Here is a 19,596-nt window from a genome sequence, read left to right on the forward strand (position 1 = left end):
ACTCTGCAATCAAAAAGAATGAAATCTTGCCATTTGCAACCACGTGGATGGAACTAGAGGGCATTATGCTAAGGAAAACTAGTCAGTCAGAGAAAGACAAATATATGACTTCACTCATAGGAGGACATTAAGACACAGAACAGATGAACAAAAGGGAAGGGAAGCAAAAATAATACAAAAACAGGGAGGGGGACAAAACATAAGAGACTCTTAAATATGGAGAACAAACAGAGGCTTACTAGAGGGGTTGTGGGAGGGGGAATGGGCTAAATGGGTAAGAGGCATTAAGGAAGACACTTGTTGGGATGAGTACTGGGTGCTATACACAGGGGATGAATCACTGGAATCTACTCCTGAAATCATTGTTGCACTATATGCTTACTAACTTGGATATAAATTTAAAAATGAATAAATTAAAAAATATAATAAAAATAATAATTAAAAAATGCCTAGGACTTTTCCTAATAATGTATGAAAACTTTTAACCACTCATTGATTCAAGCTAAACCTCAGAATGAACCTCATTTTACTGACAGTGGTAGGTACAGTTCTGGTTGCTAGACCTCCAATGTTGAAACAGAGGGAGACAGCAGCTGCTTTCAGGGAACTTCTAATTTGAGTGGGAGAGCAGAAAATAATGAATTAAGTTAACATACAATAAAATTTAATATAATAATTAATTATATGAATAAAAATGAAGTAGTATAAAGGCATAAAGGGTAACCAACATGGATGTGGTAATAGATCAAGATCTAATGGAAGCAATGGAGAAGGTCCTATGAAATTCTGCAGATCGCATCCTAGATAGTAAGAGTGGGCAAAGTCCTCCCCACCAGGTAGAAAACAGATAAGTGCTTTCAGTTTGGCAGTAACAAGGTCAGTGAGCAAGCATAGCAGCAGGAAATAAATTTAGAGAGGTAAGTTATAGGCTCCCACTGGAGATGAAATGTTGAACATTTTCTGTTTTGTTTATTACTAAGAAGTATGCACAATATACTCCCCAGCATCTCTGACCACATGTTATCCTTGAGGTCCATAATATCCATAATATCCTTGAGGTTCATAATATCCATGAGGTTCATAATATACTCAAGGTTCACAATACCCATAATAACTAAGATGCAAAATATACTTGGTATTAAGAGGCTGTATATTCATAAATACAGAACCTGAAAGGAGATTCAAAGTTGCAGAATAGATAGGAGAGACACATCTCAAATGAAGGGTGTGTAATGACTGTGGTGTGTCAGTTTTCCTAGGCTAAAATTCCCTTTCTAGTGTGTGCCCAGAAAGGGGTGGAAAGAGAGTTCAAAAGATAATCTCTTGCAACAGTTTGAAGAAGAAAAGCAAGTCATTTCCTAGCACAGGCATGTGCATCTTCATGCATATGTGTGTGCACATGCACACATACACACTTTCTTCCAGTTAGTCAATCAAACTCAAATCTAGGTGCTGCTCTGAAGGTATTTTGCAAATGTAATTAAAGTTTCTAATCAGTTGACTTTAGTATATTATCTTGGGTAGATCTGACTTAATTAGTATTAGCCCTTTCTTTCTTTTTTTTTTTTTTCAACGTTTATTTATTTTTGGGACAGAGAGAGACAGAGCATGAACGGGGGAGGGGCAGAGAGAGAGGGAGACACAGAATCGGAAACAGGCTCCAGGCTCCCAGCCATCAGCCCAGAGCCCGACGCGGGGCTCCAACTCATGGACCGCGAGATCATGACCTGGCTGAAGTCGGATGCTTAACCGACTGCGCCACCCAGGCGCCCCAGTATTAGCCCTTTTAAAACAGGACATAAACCTTCCCTGAGACAGAAAAGAGTGAGTAATTAGTGGGCACCATGCTTAGATCCTTGTTTGTGGTGTTTCAATCTGCTTGTGATCCTTCCTTTTTGATTGTTGGCTCTGTGAACTTCAGACTTGTTTAGTCATCCACCACAACTGGATAAACCAATTTCTTGTAATAGTCTATATATCCATATTATCTCCTACTTGGTCTTTTTCTCTAGGTGAATTCTGATATACAGGGAGGACCCATGACAAGACCTCAGCAGGGAGGACACCAAAGAACATATGGAAATATCTATGAGGCAGTTTTAAATACTTGCCAGATCCAGAATTCCTGAGGCCAGGTCATAGAATCACCAGTAAAGTAAGTACTTTCCTATTCTATTTACCTCTTCTCCCTTGCTTCAGTTTAAATTGCTGAGGTCAGACATTTTGAATGGAAATCTGGAAGAGTAGTTTTCATGGTTTGTAACTTGTCTAATTTTAAAGGGCAAAGACAAATGTGACCATGACCCAAAATCTAGGTATATGATGTATTAGTTTTGTATGGCTGCTGTACAAATTGCTATAAACATAGTGACTTAAAACAACACACATTATTACTTCACAGTTCTGTACACTGGATGTACAACACATCTCTCACTGGGCTGAAATCAAAGTAACAGCAGAAATAAGTTACTTTCTGGAGGCTCCAAGGGAGAATAGTTTTCCTTGCCTTTTCCAGCCTTTAGAGGCCACTGCATTCCTTAGCACATGGACCTCTTCCATCATCTTTGAAGCCAGCAATTGGGGGGGGCCCCGGAGGCAGAGTCCTCCTAACATAGCATCACTCTTTCTTTTCTACCTCCCTCCTCCACCTTTTAAGGCTCCTGTGATTACACTGGACCCACTCAGATAATCCAGGATAATTTAGTTATATTAAGGGCAGCTGATTAACAACCTTTATTCCATCTTCAAACTTAATTTCCCTTTATTCTATAACATAATACAGTCACTGGTGGTGGTAATTTGGACTTTGACAGCTTTGGCAGAGAAGAGGGGTTGGGTAATTATATACATAGTATATAGGAATTCTTTGCTTATTTGGATCTGGAATAACTAAATATTTCTGCACTTCTTTTCATCTCTTGATAAGACATTATTTTATTGAGATGAATGAATTCCAATAGACAAGAAATCTCTCCTGTCTATTAATTAATCACTGTAATTAAATTATAGAGATGGAAAAACCTGAATTTATCAACTAACTAGCAATTGATATATTTCCAAAGACAGAATTTCTCTTTTTATTGCTATATATCTCAACACAAATTGTCATTTTCATCTAGTATTCATTTTTACATGAAAAGCATTATCATTAGAGTCTATATAAATATATTTTTACTATAGCTCTAAGTGGAATCCTGTATTTCTGTACATGGATTTTCCAATATATTGCTAAAAGGTAGCTTTTAATATGAACAGAATAATCATCTAATATTCAAAGCTATTCCAAAAAAGCATTTACTTAAAAATGTTAAAAATGGAGGTCATTATACAAAATTGACTCCAAATGGCTTCTTAGTCAAAGAGAGATAATTAGGTGCTTCCCTGAAGAAAGTGGTATATTAGGAAATTAATCTCCATGGAATTGGTAACCTTTCTGAATTTCAGTGATTTTTCAGTTCTTATATTTGATTATATAATCTGGAAACCTCCAAATATACCAGCAAACCCACAGGCCCTACTGACAGTTGCTTGAGCAGCCGGGCAGAAGAAGGGTAAAAAGAATTGAAAACAACAACAAAAAACCAAAACCTCAATCTTGTATTTACCATCAAGATTTCAAGGTAGTTTTGAAAATGTGAGAACTTTCTTGTATATTTCAGCAGTACTAGTTAAAAAAAATATGATTACAAGAGAGGAGGCTTTAAATAGGAACAGGTAGGGATGAAGAGGGAAATGTGAGGATGAGCAGTGCATTAATGCCATATAGGAAATGTTAGTTCAGAAAAGAAAGGGATCAATTAGCTTAGAAATTTTACAACAATTTTGGCATAGCTTTAAAGACAAAAGGAAAATCATTCTGCAGAAACGCAGTTCATCGTTGAGAGGAGATGAGCAATGAACAATGAATTCCATCAGTTTTGTAGGCAACATTCCTTCTCCTTCATACAGTACTATCCATTATTAATGAGCACTATTTCTGAGTGTGAAAGAACTGTTTGAAAAACATTAACATAGTCTATTGGATGTGATTGACACTGTCATTCCTTTCATTTTGCTGTTGGCAAGAGGCATCCCTGTAGACTTATGTGCATCTGGACATTACTAATATTCTCCTTGTTATGCACTCTGGGCAGCTGTGATATGGAAATTTTGCATTGTATTTTATGGTATATCTTTCAGCTTTTACATTGTGTTCTGTTGCAAAATGCAGAAGTCAAGCCTTTTTTGTAGGCAATGATCAATCAGAAAAATTATCTCTTTTCTAATCTGACTCTTCCCTAAATTTTATAAAGAATTTATTCCAGTTCTGGAGATGTGCAATGACCGTCTGGGAGCCAGACAGTTATTTAGATCCGTCTCTACATGGTATTTCTTTTTTACCCTCAGTTTCCAAAGCTGATTACATTTTTAATTGTCCTACTGCAAAAAAATGAACTATACTTACTGTCTACCTGCTGTTCAGTAACACCACAGCACTGACTATCCCACCCACATAATACCTTTTAATCAGCAGAATTAAAGGTAACAAAGTCAAGGATTAGAGAAGTAATGAATACAAGAAAAAAATTAAGCATCACATCCTCTTGACTTTTAAATATGTATGTAACTAAGCTTCTTTTCTCCTCTCAGCTGCCCTGCTTCTCCCTCCTCACAGCCCATATGCACACCCACACAGAGATCTGCATTCCTAAGTGTTGCTGACTTACTTCATATGAGCAAGCCACAAGTCGATCTGTTTCTCTGTACATTAATAACCATCAGTGAAGTGGGGACTAAAATATTTTCAGTCAGCTAATGCTGATAGTCATTAATAGACAGAGGTGCAACACAACTGCTCCCATTCTCATATTTGATATTCTATGGCCAGTTCAACCAAGTGTTTTCAATGTACTATAAATTCACATTAAAAAGGCCTACCAAAATCATGGTTTGCCTCTTGGGATATCAATAAGTATAAAAAAAAGGAAAAGGAGTCGTTCCATTGTAAAAGTAATGTAGGGATGTTCGTGCTATGTCAGTACTTTTTGGAGTGCCTCAGAGCCAGATAAACTCTTATAAGTCTGGAATACAACAGGATTCCCTAAGGAAGCCATTATATTTATATGGTTTTCTTAAAATGATATTACTCTAAGATATTTTCACCTCACAGACTGTCTAGAGGTATTAGTGTTCTTTGGAACACATTTTGGGAATTTTTGATATAACTGTATCTCCCTATTAAGCATACCATTATACTAATGGAACTTACTCTAGGAAAAACAACAATATCAACAACAACAAAACTTTTACTTCCTACCCTTTCCATACAGTGTAGTATGGTGATTGAAAGGACTGGTTCCAGACACTCACTTCCTGGATGCAAATACCAGCTCCTTTAATTACTAGTTGTAATAATTACTACTTGAATAAGGTCTTCTGCCCCTTCTTTGACTCAATTTTTTCTACAGCAAAATGAGAAAAACTAGGAGTACTTTAGACATGAAATAATATTCAGTAAGTGTTAGGCTATAATAATTGCTATTTCTCCAAAAACCTTTCCATTTGAAGCACATCATCTCTTTTATATCAGGATGGCATGTTGTAGTTATGTCATATGGTATAGTCTGCCTTACCCAGGATGTACTATATATTGGAGAACTTGCCAGAAGTTGTCAGGAGTCCCAAATTAACAACAGAATTTCATACACTCTGGTGTTTAGTAATTAAATATGCTTTTTTTATGAATTAGCCCATTCTAATTTTTTTTTAACATTTATTTATTTTTGAGACAGAGAGAGACAGAACATGAACAGGGGAGGGTCAGAGAGAGAGGGAGACACAGAAATTAAAACAGGCTCCAGGCTCTGGGCTGTCAGCACAGAGCCCTACGCGGGGCTTGAACACACAGACCGCGAGATCATGACCTGAGCCGGTCTGACGCTTAACCGACTGGGCCACCCAGGCGCCCCATGAATTAGTCCATTCTAAAGAAATCGTACAACCAAGCCTTATGCTACACTAGTTAGCACATATTTACTGCAATCTCTAGGGGAGAGCACTCCTGTTCCTCCATTGTTTGTTAAGGCATGTGTTTGTCTAATGTTAGAAAGTTTAATGCTATCACAAAAGATAAGCAGAAGGCCCTTTAAAATCTATTCAAATCCTATTATGGTGGCGTCAATTTATTCAACACTTTTTATTGCATACCCATCATGTTCAGTCACCACTGTGACTAAAACCAGAAAACCAGTACCTAAAATATTACATGACCAAAAGAAGTTCAGAAAATAATGGATGATAAAAAATAACTGGGTGATACGACAGAGAATGCAGAGGTGTGACAAGTGTGAAGGACTTCAGCTTGGTAAGTCAGGAAAAGCAACTCTGCAGAAGTGACTTGAACTGGAATATTGGTAAAAAGAAAAAACCAACCACACAAATGTGTATCATCAAGAATGAAGGTGCTGCCTAGCTTGCTAACACCATGTGCCTAGCCTCTGCATTCTCCTGCAGACTGCCCTGTCCAACCAGCCTTATTTGGCAGCAGTCCTTCCAAAGTGGTGCTTAATGCCTCTCATTCTCCAAGCAGCCCCAACAGTGGCCCACACTGTAAAGTGACTCTTGCCCTGGGGAAAGGAGAAGATACACACACACACACACACACACACACACACACACACACCAGTTTAACTGCAGCCCCAGAACTATGGTGGGGGCAGACATCTGACTGGCTGTTGGCCTTGACCACCACCAAAAATGTCACATGGGGCAGCACAAAGAGAGAACCCTGTTTGGGGTCACTGCAACCCCAACAGACAGACTAGGGGCAAACATGTGGTCTGAATGCAGGTCCTGCCGGCCAACAAAAGCCTTTCAGGGACAATACAAAGAGAGTGGCCTGTAGTTGAGAGTGATCACAGTTCCAGTGAAGAAGCTGAGGGGACACATCTGGTCTAAACCAACTATGAGCCCAAGGCAGTCCCAGAAACAGTACAGAGACCAAACCCTGCCCAGGAGAGGCAGAGTGGACCATTGCAGCCAACTGGACTGAAGACAAGCATGGCTCAACCACAATTGTAAGGCACACACAACACACATAGGAGACACCCTTGAAGTGCCACACTTTGGTAAAAGGGAGACATTGCATTTCAGGGCATTTCAGGCCCTCTTCTTCATAAGGCCTCTACTTTCAAGATCAGGAGACATAATTGACTTTCAAACAAACAGAGCTAGACAAAATGAGGATACAGAGGATTATATTCTAAAGAACAGGACAAAATCTAAGCAAGAGAGCTAAATGAAATGGAAATAAACAATATGCCTGATAGAGAATTCAAAGTAATGTCCATAAAGATACTCACTGGACTTCAGAAAAGAGTGGAGGAACTCAGTGAGTTCCAAAGTTTGCCAAAGAGACAGAAAGTATAAAAAAGAACCAATTATATATGAAGAACTCAATAACTGAAACTAAAAATACACTACAGGAAATAAAATGTAGACTAGAGAAAGAGGAAGAATGGATCAGCAAGTGGGAAGATAGAGTAATAGAAAGCAGCCAAGCTGAATGGCGAACAGAAAAAGTGATAATAAAAAATGAAAACAGATCAAGAGAACTCAGCAACATCATCAAGTAAAAGCATTCATACTATAGGGATCCCACAAGGATAAGCAGGAGAAAAGAGACCTGAAATTTTTCCTAATCTGGAGAAGGTAACAGATATCCAGATCCAGGAGACACAGAGAACTACCAACAAAATCAACCCAAGCAGGCCCACACCAAGACACACAATTATTAAAAGGGCAAAATGTAGGGACAAAGAGAGAATTTTGAAAGCAGCAAGAGAAAATAAAACAGTTGCATACAAGGGAAATCCCATAAGACTATCAGCTAATTTTTCAGCAGAAACTGTGCAGGTCAGAAGGGAGTAGCATTATATATCAAAGTGATGAAAGGGAAAAAAACCTGCAAACAAGAATATTCTATCTAGCAGAGTAATCATTCAGAATAGAAAGAGAGATAAATAGTTTCCCAGACAGCAAAAGCTAAAGGAATTCATCACCACTAAACCAGCCCTACAAGAAACGTTAAATGTAATTCTGAGTGGAAAAGGAAAGGCTATAATCAGGAATAAGAAAATTAGGAAAGGAAAAAAAAATATCACAGGTATACACAAACATAACAAAAGTAGCAGGTTAATCATTTATAATCACTAGTGCAGAGGTTAAAGCACAAAATCAGTAAAATCAATTACATCTACAAAACTCAATCAAATGTTTCACAAAAGGATGTAGATAGAGTATGACATCATCTACATGAAATATGGGTGGAGTAGTAAAGATTTAATACTTTTAGAATTGGTTCAAACTTAAGCGAGCATCTTCCTAACATAGACTGCTATATGCATAGGAAATGATAACTGCAAATTAAAACCTGTAGGAGATATGCAAAAAATAAAGAGAAAGGAATCCAAGCATATCACTAAGAAACCCATCAAACCACAAGGGAAGAGCAAGAGAAGAAATGAGCAGAGAAGAAAGGAACAGATCCTATCAACAATTACTTTGAATGGAAATAAACTAAATGCTCCAATTAAAAGACACAGGATGACTGAATAGATTAAAAACAAAAAAAGCAAGACCCATTTATATGCTGTCTACAAGAGACTCACTTCAGACATAAAGACACATGCAGACTGAAAGTGAAGGGATGGAAAGGCACCTATCATGCAAATGGAAACAAAAAGAAAGCTGGGGTAGCAATACTTATATTGAACAAAATAAATTTTAAAACCAACATTGTAACAAGAGACAAAGAACAGTACATAATTATAAAGGGAACAATTCAACAAGAAATACAATAATTTTAAACATTTATGCACCCAACATGGAACTACCCAAATACATAAAGCAACTATTAACAGACATACAGGAAGAAATTGATAGTAATACAATAATAGTAAGGTACTTAAACACTCCATTTACATCAATGAGTAGATCATTCAAACAGAAAATCAACAAGGAAACAGTGGCTTTGAATCATACATTAGACCATATCTAGGTCTACCAGATATATTCAGAACATTCCATCCCAAAACAGAGGAAAACACCTTTTTTTTTTTTTTTCAAGTGCACATGGAATGGACCATTTTCTGGAATAGATCACATGTTGAGCCAAAAGACAAGTCTCAACAAATTCAAAAAGAATGAAATCATATCACTCATCTTTTCTGACCACACTGGTATGACAATAGAGATAAATTACAAGAAAAAAAATCCATAAATAACACAAATACATGGAGGTTAAATAACATGCTACTAACCAATGAATGATCGACCAAGAAATCAAAGAAGAAAACAAAAAGTTTGTGGGGACAAATGAAAATGAAAACACAATGATTCAAAATCCTTTGGATGAAGCAAAAGCTGTTCTAAGAAGAAAATAGCAATACAAGCCTACCTCAAAAAGCAAGAAAAGTCTCAAATAAACAATGTAAACTTACACTTAAAATAGCTAGAAAAAGAACAAAATCCAAAGCCAGTAGAAAGAAAGAAATAAAGATTACAGAAAATGTAAATAAAACAGAAACAACAGCAACAACAAAAAACAATAGCACAGACCAGTGAAACCAGGAGATGGTTCTTTGAAAAGATTAACAAAATTGATAAACATTTAGTCGAAATCAAGAACAACAACAGAGAGAGTAGGAGAAAGGGAAAGAGGGAAAGAGAGACAGAGAGAGACAGAGAGAAACTCAAATGAATAAAATCATAAATAAAAAAGGAGAAATAGCAACTGGAACCACAGAAACACAAAAGATTATAATAAATATCATGAAAACTTACATGCCAACAAATTACATATTCTAGAAGAAATGGAAAAATTCCTGGAAACATATAACCTCCCAAAACTGAATCAGGAAAAAATAGAAAATTTTAACAGACCAATTATTAGCAATCAAATTGAATAAGTAATCAAAAACTCCCAATGAACAAAAGTACAGGACCCGACAGCTTCCTTGGTAAATTCTACCAAACACTTAACACAGTTAATACCTATTCTTCTGAAACTATTCCAAAACATAGAAGAGGAAGGAAAGCTTCCTAATTAATTCTGTGAGGCCAGTATAACCGTGACACCAAAACCAGAAAAACACTAAAAAAAAAAAAAAAAAGAGAGAGAGAGAGAGAGAGGGAGAGACAGAGAGAGAGAGAAAGAACTACAAGCTACAAGCCAGTATCTGTGATAAAACTGATGCAAAATCCTCAACAAAATACTAGCAAACTGAATTCAACAATACATTTAAAAAAAATTGTCCACCATGATCAAGTGGGTTGTATTCCAGAGATGAAAATGTAGGTCAATATTAGCAAATCAATCAACATGATACATCACACCAACAAGACAAGGGATAAAAACCACATAATTATTTCAATAGATTTTGCAGAAAAGCATTTGACAAAGTACAACATTCATGATAAAACTCTCAACAAAGTAGGTTTAGAGGGATTATACCTCTACATAATAAAGGCCATCTAGGAAAACCCATAGCCGTCATACACAATGGTGAAAAAGTGAGCTTTACCTCTAAGATCAGGAACAAGACAAGGATATCCACTCTCACCACTTTTATTCAATATAATATTGGAAGTCCTACTCAGAGTAATTGAACAAGAAAAAGAAATAAAAGGCATCCAAATTGGTAAAGAAAAAGTAAAACACTCAGTATTTGCAGATGACGTGATAATGTACATAGAAAACCCTGAAGACTCCACCAAAAATTGTTAGAACTGATAAATGAATTCAGGAAGGTCACAGGATACAAAATTGTATACAGAAATCTCTTGCATTTGTATACACTAATAATGAAGTAGCAGAAAGAAAAAATTAAGAAAACAATCCCATTTTAATTGCACCAAAAATAAGAAAATACTTAGGATTAAACTTAACCAAGGAGGTGAAAGACTTGCACTCTGAAAACTGTACAACACTAATGAAAGAAACCGAAGATGACACAAACAAATGGGAAAATATTCCAAGCTCATGGGTTGGGAAAACCAATACTGTTAAAGTGTCCATACTATCCAAAGAAATCTACAGATTTAATGCAATCTCTAACAAAATACTTTGCATCTTTCACATGCAATGTGAAAAAGAAGAACAAAATGGGAGGTATCACACTCACAGATTTCAAGATATACTATAAACTGTAATAATGAAAACAGTATGGTATTGGCACAAAATAGACACACAGATCAATAAAACAGAGTAGACAGCCCAGAAATGAACCTGCACTTTTATAGTCAATTAATCTAAAACAAAGAAGGAAAGAATATTCAATGGGAAAAAGAAATCTCTTCAACAATTTGTGTTGGGAAAACTGGACAGCTACATGCAAAAGAATGAAACTGGATCACCTCTTACACCATAAACAAAAATAAATTCAAAATGGTTTAAAAACCTAAATGTGAGACCTGAAACCATAAAAGTCCTAGAAGGAAACATAGGTAATAATTTCTCTGCCATTGGCCATAGCAATATTTTTCTAGATATGTCTCCTTTGGCAAGAGAAATACAAGCAAAATTAAACTATTGCAACTATACCAAAATAAAAAACTTTTGCACAGCAAAGGAAACCGTCAACAAAACAAAAAGACAACCTTATGAATGGAAGAAGATATTTGCAAGTGATATAACCAACATATTCAAAATATGTAAAGAATTTACCCAACTCAATACCACCACCCACAAATAATCCAATTAAACAGTGGGCAGAGAACACGAATCAACATTTTTCCAAAGAAAACACACGGATGGCAAATAGACACAAGAAAAGATGCTCAACATCACTATAAGGGAAATGTACATCAAAACCACAATGAAATACCACCTGACAACTTTCAAAAGGCTAAAATCAAAAATACAAGAAATAACAAGAAATACTAGAAACAACATGTTCAGGATTTGGAGAAAAATGAATCCTGGTACACTGTTGGTAGGAATGCAAACTGCTGTAGCCACTGTGGAAAATAGTATGGAAGTTCCTCAAAATATTAAAAATAGAATTATTATTAAAATAGAATTTATTATTAAAATAGACTTTATTATTAAAATAGAATTATTATTAAAATAGAATTATGATTCAGCATTTCTACTATTGAGTATTTACAAGAAAAAATGAAAACAGTAATTAGAAAAGATATAAGCACCCCATGTTAGCTGCAGCATTATTTGCAATATCCAAGATATGGAAGCAACCTAAGTATCTGTTGATAGACGAATGGATAAAGAAAATACGAAAATAAAAAAAAAATTATAAAAGAAGAAGAAAAAGGAAAAAAAGATGTCCTGTGTATACACACACATACACAAACAACGGAATATTACTCATCCATAAAACAGAATGAAAACTTGCCATTCACAACAACATGGATGGACCTAGAGGGTATAAGGCTATGTGAAGTAAGTCAGAGAAAAACAAATACCATATGATTTCACTCATATATGGTATTTTTTAAATTTTTTAATGTTTATTTATTTTTGAGAGAGAGAGACAAAGCATGAGCAGGGAAGGGGCAGAGAGAGAGGGAAGTCACAGAATCTGAAGCAGGTTCCAGGCTCTGAGCTGTCAGCACAGCTCAGAACTCATGAACTGCGAGATCATGACCTAAGCTGAAGTTGGTGGGTTAACTGACTGAGCCACCCAGGTGCCCCTCATATATGTTATTTAAGAAACAAAACAAATGAACAAAGACAAAAAAAGGAAAAACAAAACGAAAAATCATTACTCTTAAATATAGAGAACAAACATGGTTGCCAGAGAGAAGGTGCAGGGTAGGGTAGGTGAAACAGCTGAAGAGGGTTAAAAATAACATTTATTATGATAAGCACTGAGTAATGTATAGAATTGTTGACTCATATTGCATACCTGAAATAAATATAACACTGTATGTCAATTATAGTTGTATAAAAAATGGTTTAAAAAAAGCAATGAAAGTGCCGAAGCAAGAATGCACCTGGTATCTGAGGGAAAGAGTGAAAGCCACTGAGGCTGTACAGTAATAAAATAGGGCAAGAAGTTGGAAGATGAGATGGGAGAGAAATGATTTATCCCCATTTAAAAATATCCTTTCTAGGGGCGCCTGGGTGGCGCAGTCGGTTAAGCGTCCGACTTCAACCAGGTCACGATCTCACGGTCCGTGAGTTTGAGCCCCGCGTCGGGCTCTGGGCTGATGGCTCAGAGCCTGGAGCCTGTTTCCGATTCTGTGTCTCCCTCTCTCTCTGCCCCTCGCCCGTTCATGCTCTGTCTCTCTCTGTCCCAAAAATAAATAAACGTTGAAAAAAAAAAATTAAAAAAAAAAAATCCTTTCTAGGGAAAGACTGAAAGGAGGTGTGCAGACAGAGCATAGAAGCAGTGAAACCATTTCAGCTACAATAGCAATAAGACGTGCCAGAATGATGTGAGTTGGCCTAGGATGAAAGCAATGGAAAAACAATTAAGTATCAGATTTAGCATATTTTTTAGAAGTAAAGCTGACAGGATTTGGAGATGGATTAAATGTGAGATGTAAAGGTAGGAAGGAACAGAGATGATGCCTAAATTTTGGCTTGAAAAGCAGTTAATAATAGGAACCTATCATAGGTCAGACACTGCTGATTGGTGGAAATAAAATAGTGAGGAACATTACCTAAGTGGTAGGCAGAATTCTAAAATGACGACCAATATCCCTGCCCCTAATATACATATCCTGTATAATCTCATCCTCTTGAGAACAGGTGTCACCTGTAAATATGATGAATATCATCCCCACGGTTAGGTTATATTATATGACACAGTATGCTTTAAAAAAGGGAGATTAGGGGCGCCTGGGTGGCTCAGTTGGCTAAGCGTCCGACTTCGGCTCAGGTCACGATCTCACAGCCCGTGAGTTCGAGCCCCGCGTCAGGCTCTGGGCTGATGGCTCAGAGCCTGGAGCCTGCTTCCGATTCTGTGTCTCCCTCTCTCTCTGCCCCTCCCCCATTCATGCTCTGTCTCTCTCCGTCTCAAAAATAAATAAACGTTAAAAAAAAAAAATTAAAAAAAAATAAAATAAAAAAGGGAGATTAAAAAATTTTTAAAAGGGGGCACCTGGGTGGCTTATTAATAAGCATCTGACTCTTGAATCCGGCTCAGTTCATGACCTCACAATTTGTGAGATGGAGCCCCCAATCAGGCTACGTGTTGAAAGCACAGAACATCCTTGGGATTCTCTCTCCCTCTCTCTCTGCTCCTTCCTGGCTTGTACTATCTCTCATACTCTCTCAAAATAAATAAATAGGGAGGAGTCAACATGGTGGAGAAGGAGGGGGACCTGAAGTTCCCTCGTCCCTCAAACACAGCAGTATTGAGGCCAGAAGACTTGGAATTCCATGAATCTAGGCTACAGTGTGACAGAAACATCTCCAGGGGCCCACGGGGAGAGTTTGGCATGCCATAGGTGCGTAATTATGAGCTGGAAGAGATAAAATGGGTAGTGTAGGCATGGAGGGAAGGGATCCCCTTCTGTAGACAGACAAAAAGAAGAAAACGAAAAGCTGTGGAAGTGTAGGATTGTATGTGGACTAGAGAAAAACCATGGAGCAAGGAACAGAAAAAAATGGAGAAAGAGCCAATTTCTAACTCATTCCAGGGTTGCCTGCCATGCTGTTCATGTGCTTGGGGAGAAAGGGAGCCTGCTCCGGGCTCAGTAGTAAGCTCAGAGGTACAGTTGTAGAGGGCAGTCCCCTTCGCTGAGTGCTGTGGGAAGAAGGCATTTGGCCACTTCAAGGACAAAAGACCCTGCAAGCACCTGCCAGCCAGAGGCCCTTTGTCAGCTGGCTGGGCAGAGTGCCTCAATCCTGGAACCAGGGTACATGGAGTGGGATCCTTTAAGACATGGGGGTTTGAATCCCAGCCAAGCACCTGGGAGGCAGTAGAGACTGTGGAGCAAGACAAACTGGTGTGCTTGTGCCCACCCTGGCACTGTGAGGAGCCAGAGTCCCTTTGTCAGCTGGCTGGGCAGAGTGGCACTACTCCAGAACTAGGGTGCATGAAGCGGGATCCTTTAAGACATGGAGTCTGAATCCCAGCTGAGTGCCTGGGAGGCACAGGAGACTGTGGAGTGCAACAAACCGGCCCACTCCCAGCACTGTGAAGATGGCTTGAACACAGTGGTTTGGGACACCCGGTCCTGGGAGGAGAGACTGGGATGTTGCCAATTTTCTCCCCATCACCAACAATGTGGGACTTCAGGGAAAGGACAATGGGCCCACAGTGGAGGCGGAGCCCACCTACACCAAACCAGGTCCTTCTTTGCCTAGTAACTGCATATCTACCAGAGCAAAACTGACACTGTCCAGATGAGACAGCCCCTCCTCCAGACCAGCACAGCTACCAATTTCAAGGCAGCATCAGATATCAGTACAGTGGTTTTGCATTTTCTGATTTGATTTGTGGTCAATTCTTATGTTATGTATTATATATTTATTATTTATTATATTATATATTATATGTATATATGTATTATTATATTACATATATGTATATATTATATACATAAAATATATAATATATATTATTATAATATATAATATATTATAATATACAATTATACAACTATACAATATATATTATAATATATAATTATACATATATATTATTATATGTATATAATATATTATATTATTATATATTATATGTATATAATATATATTATATATTATATGTATTACATATTTATTTATATACATAAATTATATTTATAAATATATAGTTATATATATTATAAAATACATTTTACATATACACATATAAATACATAAATTGTGTATATATAAAATACATAAAATGTGTATATATATATAATACATAAAATGTGTGTGTGTGTATATATATATGTGTGTGTGTGTGTGTATATATATATATGTGTATATATATATATATATATATATATATAATTTCTTCCCTTCTCTATTATGGTTATTCTAGTTGTTGGTTTGTTTAAGCAGACATTTTTAATCTATTCTTTTTACACCTCTTCTGTATCTCCTTTCTTATTTTCCTCTCTTTCTCTCAGGATTAAGCCAAATATTTTCTCTGATATTCTGCCTGGTCAATTTTTTTTCTTTTCTTTTTCTCCACCCCTATCATTTCTCTCTTTGTATGGTATAAGGCTTCTTCCACCATCTCCTCCTTTTTAAAATTTTTTCCAGGGTTACTTCAATGAACAAATCAAAACACACCTGGGAGGTCCAATCCACCAATACAAATAGGGAGATAAAGCAATCAGAGTCACAACAACAAAGAGCATGCAACACACTCCAAAAACACCTGAAAGGCCAGGCCCTGGACAGTGTATGACTCCTTGTTAACATAGTAGTGCTCACAGGTGCAGGGCACATAACAAGCTATTAAAACACATAAGGGACAGAAAACTAGCTAAAATGACAAAACAGAAGAATTCTCAAAAGAAATTCCAGGAAGAAGTGACAGAGAATTGCTCAAAACAGATATAAGCAATGTATCTGATCAATAATCTAGAATAGTCATAAGATTAATAGCTGGGCTTGAAAAAAAGCATAGAAGACAGCAGAGAATCTATTGCTGCAGAGATCAAGGAACTAAGAAATTGTCACAATGAATTAAGAAATGCCATAAATGATGTGCAAAATAAACTAGATGCAGTGACAGCAAGAATGAAGGAAGCACAGAAATAATGAAATAGAAGATAAAATTATGGAAAATGGTGAAGCTGAGAAAAAGAGATAAGAAAATACTAGACCACAAGGGGAGAATTAGAGAACTAAGTGATTTGATGAAATGTAATAAATCTGTATCAAAAGAGTTCCAGAAGAAGAGAGACAGAAAAGGGCAGAAGGTTTACTTGAACAAATTTTTGCTGAGAACTTCCCTAACCTGGAGAAGGAAACAGACATGCAAATCCAGGAAGCACAGAAAACTGCCTTCAGATTTAACAAGAATAGGTCTTCTCCAAGGTGTATCATGGTGAAACTGGCAAAATACAGTGTTAAAGAGAGAATTCTGAGCTATGGACAAATGGGCCTTAACCTGTAATGTTAAACACATAAGGATAGCATCAGATGTGTCCACTGAAACCTGGCAGGCTGGAAGGGAGTGTCAGGAAATATTCAATGCACTGAATAGGAAAATTATGCAGCAAAGAATCCTTTATCCAGAAAGGCTGTCATTCAGAATAGAAGGAGAGATAAAGGCTTTCCTAGACAAAAACTGAAGGAGTTCATGACCACTAAACCAGCCCTTCAAGAGATCCTAAGGGGGACTCTGTGAGTGGCATGGTGCAAAGACAATAGAGGACCAGAGACATCACCATAAGCATGAAACCTACAGATAACACAATGACTCTAAATCCATATCTTTCAATAATAACTCTGAATGTAAATGGACTAAATGCTCCAATCATAAGACATAGGGTATCAGAATGGATAAAAATAAAAAAAAATAAACAAGATCCATCTATATTCTGCCAACAAGAGACTCATTTTAGAACTGAGGACACCTTTAGATTGAAAGTGAGGGGACAGATAACCATCTATCATGCTACTGGAAGTCAAAAGAAAGCTGGAGTAGCTGTACTTATTATCAGACAAACTAGATTTTAAACGAAAGGTTGTAACAAGAGATGCAGAAGGGCATTATATCATAATTACAGGGTCTATACATCAAGAAAAGCTAACAATTGTAAATGTTTATACCCCCAACTTGATAGAACCCAAATATATAAATCTATAATCACAAATATAAGTAATATAATTGATAAGAATACAGTAATTGCAGGGGACTTTAATACTCCACTTACAACAATGGACAGAACATCTAGGCAGAAAATCAATAAAGAAACAATGGTCTTGAATGATACACTGAACCAGGTGAACTTGATAGATATGTTCAGAACTTTTCATTCAAAAAAAGCAGAATACATTCTTCTAAAGTGCACATGGAACATTCTCCAAGATAGATCACAAACTGGGTCACAAAACAGCCCTCAATAAATACAAAAGAATTTAGATCATACCATGCATATTTTCAGATCACAATGCTATGAAACTTGAAATCAACCACAAGAAAAAATTTGGAAAGCCTCCAAATACATGGAGGTTAAAGAACATCCTACTAAAGAATGAATGGGTCAACCAGGAAATTAAAGAAGAAATTAAAAATTATATAGAAGAAAATGAAAATGAAAACATGACAGTCCAAACCCTTTGGGATGCCTAAAAAGGCAGTCTTAACAGGAATACATTGTGATCCAAGCCCATCTCAAGAAAAAAGAAAAATCCCAAATACAAAACCTAACCACACACCTAGAGGAACTAGAAGCAGAACAGCAAAGAAACCCCAAAGTCAGCAGAAGAAGACAAATAATAAAAATTAGAGCAGAAAGAAACAATATACAATCCAAAAAAACAGAAGAATAGATCAGTGAAACTAAGAGCTGGGTGGGTTTTTTTTTTTTTTTTGAAAAAATAAACCAAATTGACAAACACCTAGCCAGACTTTTCAAAAAGAAAAGAAAAAGAACCCAAATAGATAAAATCACGAAGAGGAGAGATCACAACCAACACCACAGAAATACAAACAATTATTAGAGAATACTATGAAAAACTATATGCCAACAATCTGGACAACCTGGAAAAAAATGGACAGATTCCTAGACACCCACACACTACCAAAACTCAAATGGGAAGAAACAAAATTTGAATAGACCCATAACCAGCAAAGAAATTGCATCAGTTATCAAAATATCTCACCAAATAAGAATCCTGGGCCAGATGGCTTCCCAAGGGAATTCTAACAGACATTCAAAGCAGAGTTAATACATATTCTTCTCAAGCTGTTCCAAAAAAATAGAAATGGAAGGAAAGATTTAGGATACATTACTATGATTCCCAAACCAGACAGAGACCTCACTAAATGGGGGAATTACAGGCCAATATCCCTGATGAATGTGGATGCAAAAATTCTCAACAAGATGCTAGCAAATGGAATTCCTCAGCATATTAAAAGATTTATTCACCAGGATCAAGTGGGATTCATTTTTGGGCTGCAGGGCTGGTTCAATATTTGCAAATCAATCAATGTGATACATCACATTAACAGAAGAAAGGATAAGAACCATATGATCCTGTCAATAGATGCAGAAAAAGTATTTGACAAAATACAGCATCTTTTCTTAATAAAAACATTCAAGAAAGTTAGGGTAGAAAGACTATACCTTAACATCATCAAAGCCATATCTGAAAAGCCCACAGATAATAACATCCTCAATGGAGAAAAACTGAAAGCTTTCCCCCTGAGATCAGGAACACAACAGGGATGTCCACTCATACCACTGTTGTTGTGTTGTTGTGTTCCAACCAACATAGTGTTGGAAGTCCTAGCCTCAGCAATCAGACAATAAAATGAAATGAAAGGCATCCAAATTGGAAAAGAAGAAGTCAAACTTTCACTTTTTGCAGATAACAGATACTCTACATGGAAAACCCAAAAGACTCCGCCAAAAAGCTGCTAGAACGGATATATGAATTCAGCAAACTTGCAGGATACAAAACCAATGTATAGA

General features: G+C 36.7%; 1 protein-coding gene across 1 annotated transcript in view; it reads left to right on the forward strand.

Moving 5' to 3' along the window:
• Positions 1-15,067: 15,067 nt before the first annotated feature.
• LOC121030068 (ribosomal protein L18-like) overlaps positions 15,068-19,596 on the forward strand; it is a 109,291-nt gene continuing 104,762 nt past the window's right edge. Inside the window, 1 exon segment of the mRNA XM_040474613.1 lies at positions 15,068-15,169. Coding sequence (XP_040330547.1) covers positions 15,068-15,169 — 102 coding nt within the window.

Source organism: Herpailurus yagouaroundi, unplaced genomic scaffold (genome assembly GCF_014898765.1).
Source record: "Herpailurus yagouaroundi ecotype Mexico unplaced genomic scaffold, PumYag 139, whole genome shotgun sequence".
Taxonomy (NCBI): Eukaryota; Metazoa; Chordata; class Mammalia; order Carnivora; family Felidae; genus Herpailurus; species Herpailurus yagouaroundi.